The sequence below is a fragment of the Chanodichthys erythropterus genome, chromosome 1 (assembly GCF_024489055.1).
Source record: "Chanodichthys erythropterus isolate Z2021 chromosome 1, ASM2448905v1, whole genome shotgun sequence".
Taxonomy (NCBI): domain Eukaryota; kingdom Metazoa; phylum Chordata; class Actinopteri; order Cypriniformes; family Xenocyprididae; genus Chanodichthys; species Chanodichthys erythropterus.
Genome location: NC_090221.1, coordinates 23,278,110 through 23,286,690, shown reverse-complemented (window position 1 = coordinate 23,286,690; position 8,581 = coordinate 23,278,110). Strand labels below are relative to the sequence as shown.

The 8,581-nt window shown below is 43.6% G+C and overlaps 1 protein-coding gene across 2 annotated transcripts; it reads left to right on the top strand.

Moving 5' to 3' along the window:
• The first annotated feature begins 3,873 nt into the window (after positions 1–3,873).
• Positions 3,874–7,844, top strand: LOC137017744 (uncharacterized). 2 transcript variants are annotated; one of them, XM_067382333.1, is made up of 3 exons: positions 3,874–4,996; positions 5,209–6,067; positions 6,601–7,844. In XM_067382333.1, exons 2-3 carry the CDS (start codon positions 5,548–5,550, stop codon positions 6,681–6,683), a joined length of 603 nt encoding a protein of 200 aa, XP_067238434.1. In that variant the 5' UTR covers positions 3,874–4,996; positions 5,209–5,547; the 3' UTR covers positions 6,684–7,844. The 2 variants fall into 2 exon arrangements, with proteins under 2 accessions (XP_067238434.1, XP_067238424.1); XM_067382323.1 differs by having other exon boundaries at positions 5,209–7,844.
• The last annotated feature ends 737 nt before the right edge of the window (positions 7,845–8,581 follow it).

The following is an 8,581-nucleotide window of genomic DNA, read 5'->3' as shown; positions in this document are numbered from 1 at the left end:
TTCTCAGATGAGGAAAATGTATGGACGTACATGTTTGAGGGATATAGACAAATTGGTCAAATACCATGATTTCCCACCAGAGGGAACACTGAGTGTAACACGACTCACAATGATTAAAACTGATATAGAAGCAAAAGATGAAGTGAAAGCGGGTTGTTGTAAAAAAAAGCATGTATGCGTAAACTGTGTTCAGACAGTGAACTATTGGCTGCAGGAAGCAGAGAAAAGAGAGAGAAGAACTTTACAGAAGCAGTTAGTACAACCAGTAGAGATGGAAATGCAAAATGAAGAAAAAATAGAAAAAGGAAAAGATACGAAAAAATGTGAGGAGATAGGGAAAAATGCAGGGTCGGATGAGGCAGAAAACAGAGAAACAGAAAGAGATTTGAGAAGGGAAGTGGGGGTGATGCTCAAAGAACACTTGAATACTTTTCATCCATCTAACCCCTTTTATTCTGTTCCTTTGTCTCCATCTGCCCCTCCACCGAGTTATCAACACCCACCACTCGTCCCAACATGTATGCAGTGCCTGACCTGGGTCCCCGATGACGATGGCTCCACCCAAAGGCGGCTGAACTCAAGTGAGAGACCAAGAGCAACAATAAAGCCCCTCCGGGAAGATTCTGAAGACCCAGACATGATCCCCGAAACACCAACCGACATCGCCGAAAGCAGACAGCAGTCCAATAGAATAATGACAAGACAAAGGGTAAAATCTGAAAATGTGAGCATTTCTATTCCAACAGACAATATCAAGGCCCCCATGCTAGAAGTATCAGGGCCAGAGGAACCGGTGCTTTTGTACAGACCCTGGACTTTGACTGAAATGAAGCAGGCCATGGAACACCTGCCAAATCCGGAAGAAGCAAGTGACAGGTTTGCAGTAGAACTTGGTATGTTTTGCAGAGAATTCAGTCCGACAACGGATGAACTGAAACGCATGATGGCCCTGAAATTGGGCCCGATGAACTGGTACAAAGTTAAAGGGCAGCTGCGCAGGGCAGACTGTCGAAGAGAACACCGTGACTGGGATCATGGAGAGAATGCAGAATACCGAGAAGTGGTACTGAAACTGGCTACAGCTGTTAAAGAGGCATTTCCCGTGCGCATCGGGATAACGAAGATTAACGGCTGCATGCAGGAAAAAGGTGAGAGTGTACGTGCTTTCTATCATAGACTGGTTGAACTGTTTAACAAACACGGCGGCATACCAGAGCCAATGGTAAGGGGTGCTGAGCCCGATGTTTGGTAATGTTATATGTGTAACTGGTTCACAAAGGGTCTGCGAGAAGAGATCATGAAGCGAGTGAAGGTCAGCCTGATCGGCTGGGCAGAGGCACGCCTGGCTGAGCTGCTGAGATACGTGCTGCATGCGGAAACCCAGCTGGAGGAGGACAAGGCGGAAGCTGCACTGCGCGCGGCAGAGGACGAGCGGTCTGCAACAGTGAAACGAGAGAAAGCACGAGCCAAGGCCGACAAGGACTTCCAACTGGCCATGGTTAATGTGGTAAGAAGAATTGGGGGAATGTCTGGGGGCAGAGATGAAAGCAGAGACCGAAAAGGACGAAACGGGAATAAAGGAGGGGGCCGAAAAAGCGAGTGGAGGTGCTACATCTGTGAGTCAAACGATCATGCAATCTATGAATGCCCAAAGTGCCGAGTGTGCAAACAGGCCGGCCATTGGGGTGAAGATTGCCCACAACTCAAAGAAAACCAACGTGCATGAGCCGTGGGGGAGAGCGGAGAGAGAGAGCAGGCAAGGGGGACCCAGGGAAAGCATCCAACTGCATCAGATAAGGGAAGTGAATATTTACTAACCACACACATTTACACATACACTGATATCTGTTCTGCTCTCTGCAATGAAGACAATGCTTGCAATTCTGCTCTTTGCAATGAAGAAAATGCTTGCAATTCTGTTTCTGTGTTTAAGAAAAATGAGGATGTTAATGAACAATTACTTTTGTACAATACCAAATGACTCAAGAGATCACCCAGATATACTTTGATTATTAAAGGTACACCAGTTAGATTCCTAGTAGATTCTGGGGCAGCAAGGTCCGTGCTATGACCATGTGACTTACCATATAAACCTAAATTGTCAAATAATATACATGAGTCCATTTCGGCTACTGGTCATACAACATTTGAAACCTTTACAGAACCTTTGACCTGCGAAACAGAAAGGGGAAGGGTGTTTGAGCACGCCTTTCTGTTTTCAAAAGTATGCCCAACGCCACTATTGGCAAGGGATTTAATCTGTCACCTGCAATTAAGTTTGGTTCCTACCTCCTTAGGTATTGAGGTGACAGAGGGGGAGGAGTGTTGTATGAAAATTGAGGCCGAATGGGCTTATGAATGGCACATAACAAATTCTCTCTGGGCTCGAAAAGTATGTGACTTGGCAAAAAATCGAACAAAATCGTTTGATACAGATCATATGTTGCCTGACAATTTGCATTGTATGTCACATGTCATAGCAGAAAGAGACGAACATTATGAAAAAGATTGGTTTCAGGGAGAGGAAGAAGAGACATTGAAATGTTCTAAAATATTTTGGACAGATAAAGTGTGTGCGCTCTCAGTAGAGCTCACAGAGAAACAACACTCAGTTTATCTCATGACTGGCCAGTCGGCGCCCCATATCTCACTCGTGAAGGCCGCGGGGGGAGATGAGAAGAAGTAGGGCTGTTTATAAGAAAATGTGTTGAAACAACTGATTGGGTAAAGAAAGATGAGAACGTGAGTTTCAGTGAAAACTTAAATGCATTCATGTGTAACTTTGAGGGGAAAATTAGGGTGAAAAGAGTCATAGTACCAATTGAAAAACAAAGCAAGGGAAATCATCGCACAGCACCTAACCGTGTTGAAGAAATACATCCAGTTTTGGCTGAAGTGCCTGAAAGCCTGTGGGCAAAACATAAGTATGATGTAGGTTTGATAAAAAATTGTGAACCAGTGGTCATTGTTCCAAAGTCAGATTACAGACCATGTCAACAACAGTATCCTTTAAAAAAGGAAGCTATACTGGGAATTACCCCAGTTTTTGAATCATTATTGAAGGAAGGGGTTATTGTACCGTGCAATGATTCTCCTGTACGCACTCCTTTCTTTCCTGTAAAGAAGATTAGGGACAAAGGTCAACCCACTGAATGGCGGTTTGTGCAAGACTTGCAAGCAGTCAATTCAGCAGTCAGACAAAGGGCTCCCTTGGTAGCAAATCCTTATACAATTTTGTCACAGATACCACAAAATGCTGAATATTTTTCTGTTGTGGATCTGGCTAATGCTTATTTCAGCGTGCCAGTTGATAAAGACAGTACATTTTGGTTTGCATTCAATTTTAATGGGAAGGGGTATAAATTTAATCGATTGTGCCAGGGCTTTGCAGAGAGCCCGACTATCTATAATGAGGCACTCAGGAAAAGTTTGGAGCCATTACGTTTGACTGAAGGGACTGCTTTGCTACAATATGTGGATGATTTGTTGATTTGTGCAAAAGATGAGGCTACATGTGTGGCTGACACAGTCACCCTCCTGAAGCATTTGGCGCAGGAGGGTCACAAGGTCAGCAAATCAAAACTGCAGTTTGCAAAGAAACAAGTAACCTTTTTGGGACATGTAATTTCACAAAGTAGTAAATCACTGTCAGAAAAAAGGGTGCAAGCAATAAGAGACGTACCAAAACCAATCACCAAAAAGCACATGTTGTCATTTTTGGGAATGTGTTCGTATTGTCGAACATTCATCCCCAACTATGCAATATATGAACAACCCTTAAGAGCCTTAACAGTAGGAAAGGGACTAAGATCATGTGACAAGGTCGAATGGACCAAACAGGCAGAAGATGCCTTTGAATTTTTGAAGTGCCAATTGGGTCAAACTCCCACTTTGGGAATTCCGGAACCAACAAAACCCTTTATTCAGATGGTTGACGAGAAAAATGGATATATGACTTCTGTTCTCTTGCAGTATCACGGAGACAAACTTCGACCTGTGGCATATTTTTCAAGCAAATCAGATCCCGTTGCAGCCGGACTGCCACACTGCCTGAGGGCCGTGGCGGCAGCAGAGAAGGCCGTGATGGCGTCTAGGGAGTTCATGGGGTATGCTAACCTAACCTTGATGGTGCCGCACGAGTGCCACACGGTGTCTCCATGATCCTGCAAGAACAGAAAACATCGCATTTATCAACTGCTAGATGGTTGAGGTATCATACTATCTTGCTTGATATGCCAAACGTTGTAGTTAAGCGTTGTACGACATTGAATCCTGCCACCCTCCTCCCAACAGAGGAGGATGGGGAGGAGCATCACTGTTGTCTAACAGCTCTTGAACAAGTGTGTACACCACGTCCAGATCTTTCTGATGAACCAATTGATAATTGTGACAATGTCCTGTTTGTGGATGGGTCTGCGTTTAAAGATCCACAAACAGGGAAGAATCGAGTTGGGTACGCAATCACGACTGAATTTGAACTTATGGCATCCGGCGCACTGCCATCAAATTACTCTGCCCAAGCAGCAGAACTTGTTGCTCTGACCGAAGCGTGCAAACTCATGACAGACAAATGCGTTACAATTTACACAGACTCACGGTATGCGTTTGGGGTGGCTCACGACTTCGAGGCTCTGTGGAAACACAGAAAATTTCTAAAGTCTGATGGGCGTCCGATATTAAATGCTCCATTGGTGGCTGCTCTCTTGGAGGCCATTATGCTGCCCAAGAGACTAGCTATCTGTAAGTGCGCAGCACAGAAATCTGATAACACATCTGTATCAACAGGAAATAGACTGGCTGACGCAGAAGCGAAGGCTGCGGCCTCGTCTGGTGAGACAAAGGAGGCGACATGTGTCCTGGTACCAATGATAAATAAATAACAATGATGATTCTCTTTCGTTACAGAGTATGCAAAAATTCGCAACAGGGGCAGAAAGGAATCAGTGGAAACGAGCTGGCTGTACGCTGACAGAAGGAGTGTGGAAGAGCAGTGATGGCAAGCCTTGTTTACCCCGACACTTTTACCCCCATTATGCAAAAGCATTGCATGGGAAAGACCATTCATCAAAAATGATAATGGTAGCAAAAAATGAAAGAATTATGGTACACTAGGGTAAACAACTGCTGCCATCTACAGAACTGTGTGAACATGACATGATAAGCTATTGTAAAGAATTGTCTTCTTTGCTGTCTAATGTCTGTGTTCAGGTGAAAGCTGCACAGGGGAAAGTGGCAGAGACCACCCTCCATAACATCAGGCCAGGTGACTATGTCGTTGTGTGAGACCTAAGGAGGAAGAGTTGGAGGGCGAAAAGGTGGCTAGGGCCGTTCCAGGTGCTTCTGACGACCCACACGGCTGTGAAAGTAGCAGAAAGGGCCACTTGGATCCATGCCAGCCACTGTAGGAAAGTGCCAACCCCGTCTCGAGAGGAGGATCAAGAGGAGTAGCACAGTGTAAATTAAACTAGAGACAACCCCCCCACATCAAGAGAAGAAAGTTCAGGTCGAGGTGATCTAAGCCAATATAAACACCACAATAAAAGTCACATGTCAATTTCTGCTCAGGTCCTGTATAAACATCAAGTGCCACTATCAGCTCAGGAGCAAGGACACGGCAGAAATGTTGTGCTGAAGCAGCCAGTATACAAGCTCGAGCCAACGGTGAGAACACAAGCTGCAGTGATTCTGAAAAGGTGGGAGTTGAGGAGGATCCAGGAAATGCTGATAACAGATCCAAGCATCATAGCTGTGTGCTCAAGTGGAGCAGTGAGGTACCATTCAGAGTTCAGGAGAGAGTGGAGGGGTTATACAACACTCATTGCACAATCAGTGGAGGGGTGGCGCCCCTATATAGACCGAGAGACAAAAGCAGTAAGCGCTGCTAAGACCAACCTACGTCACACCTCCGACAACGACACATTCATTCGACGGACAAAGAGATCAACGACAGTGCTGGTGACACCCATGCAAGGTTTGACAGAAAACATCTTCACCATTATAGAAGGAACATCTGTGCGGTTCGACTGCAACCCCTTTGAAAAGAACTGTCCAGGATGCGGAAATCAAGGTACGACAAGTTATGCACCAACATATGTCTGTAAAGATCCATGTAAATGGGCCGATGTGAAAGCCTACACCGACCCCCTCAGCTACGGAACGGACGAGAGATTTCAAGTGATCAAACATAATAGACACGGTAACAACAAAGACGGTATGAGAGTATTGATAACGGCTGTAAAATTGTCAGACCAAGGCAAGTACTTCTGTGCTATTGACAAAGGGGGTACAGACTGGTATGAAGCACTCAGCATTATTGTACGAGAACGACCACCTGTGAAACCAAACATCAGACCCATTTTCAAACCAGCCTCAATGGAAGAACTAGCATGGATGGGGCGTGACGGAACAGCAAAGGGGGGTGTGCAGAGAGCAGCTGAAAAGTGTCATGGAAACAGAGCATGTACTCTGGCTTTGCTGCAGAAACGAGAACTAGAGATAAACACCAGTTGTTGGCTTTGCTTACAAATGACCCATGCATGGGAAGCAATCCCATTGACTGTTAATACCATAAAAGACACCACTTGTTTGATTCCATTGCAGATGACTCAGGTGTTGGAAGTGGCAGCAGACATAGAAACGGGAAGAGTACCGCTGATAAGCCCGAACCCCCTCTGCACTGTTAAATACGGACATGACAAACCGAAAGTTCCACTACCAGCACTGTGAGTGACACACAGGCGAGGAGAAGTATTGCAGAGTGAGAATTGATGTGAATGAAAGAAAGGAAAACGTCTGTACAGCGATCATCAACGGAGTGACGAGAAACTTCTCCTGTCATTTCAACGAGCTACAGGAAACTTCTCCTGCTGCGGTATGGGTATGTGGTGACAGAGCTTATCATTATTTGCCCAAGGAAATGTGGAAAGGATGTTGTTATCCAGCATTGGTACATGTGGGTACATCAGTTTATTTGCCACATGACGAGTCAGCACGAAAAGGACGGAAGAGAAGAGAAATTAACCTTTTGCCAGAGACTTTGCCAGAGCATTACAAGGGGTATGTGTTATCTAATCCATGGACATCACCGGGGGCAAATTTTGGGTGGTCACTATTATTGGGAGCGGGGACAGCTGTTTCAATTAACAAGATCAATGGGTTAGCATGGACTGTGTTAGCAATGGCAAATGAAACTGAACTTGCTCTGACGATGGTAAATACTGAAATGAAAGAAATCAGAAGTGCTGTTATACAGAACAGGTTGGCTCTTGACCTTCTTACTGCAGAAAAAGGTGGGGTGTGTCGACTTTTGGGGACATCATGTTGTTTTCATATTCCAGATTTCAGTGATAACATTACTGATGTGGTTGCCCATATGAGAAGAGCAGGTAAATAATAGTTGGATGAAATGGTTTGATTCTCTGGGAGGAGGATGGATGCACTGGGTATTGTACACTGTTTTACCAGTAGGGGCAATTGTGCTGATACTGCTAATGTGTCTACCATGTATCTACAAATGTCTGTCATGTGTTGTTCAAAGATTGATGATGTCAAAACAAGCACACCAACTAGTGAAGCTACCTGTGTATACAGATGACATGTTTTTGGAGTGGTCAGAAAGAAAAAAACGATGTAACTGAAACCAAATCTGATGAGTCGAGTGTTTAAAGGAGTTGATTAAAGTAAGACTAAAGGTAAACAAGAAACATTATATTGATTATGATTTGAATTCATGGAAAATGCCCATTCTTTAACTATTCTATTTTAGCTTGCTAAAATTACAGGGTCTGTCCCCACAAAAACAAGCCTTAAGCATTATTTCTGACTTCCTTCACAAATTCAAGAGAGTGACCTTTTGTGTGAAAATCTGAGAAGAAGAGCATGAAAGTGATGTAATAACTTGAATTTGCTATATATATATATATATATATATATATATATATATATATATATATATATATATATATATATATATGTGTGTGTTAACCATATGTAAGGGAAAAATATAATCATCGAAATGAATTATCACTGAATGATAAAGAGGAGGAATTGTTGTGGAAATTTTAAAATTTTCAGTATTTCTTATATTTCTGAATGATTATTTGAAGTGATTGTATGTAAGTCTGACATAGACTGTACCTGGGAAGTATTGGGAAATGTATGTCTGGGGTGGGTTAGACTTTAACTTACAGAGCTATAAGCAGGCCTGGGAAAAAGAACATCTTTGAATTACATTGTAAGAACAGAGAGGCCTGAATGTTTAGACATGGGAGGGAGAGTTTAACCTTGAGGAGTTAAGAAGAGGTATAAATGTGCCCAGGACGGGGAATGTGTTATTCTTACACTCTGTGGTTTCCAAGTGAAGCTATTATGATTGTTTGAATCTTTCTTGCAAGAAATAAAACGTTAAAAGACTCTTGGGTCTGAGTTTGTTTCTTACACAGTGAGCTGCACCGAGTTTTGCCACAACAAGTCACTGCCTAAATGAACAAACATGGTGTGATGTATGATTCAAGCCTACACGACAAGTCAGATTTGTTGACTGGACACCCAACAAGGCACATGTTTTGAGTTATAATTTATT

Bases quoted from the DNA above. Each gene is read 5' to 3' on its own strand.
- LOC137017744 (XM_067382323.1), top strand. From the start codon at position 5,548: ATGTCAATTTCTGCTCAGGTCCTGTATAAACATCAAGTGCCACTATCA.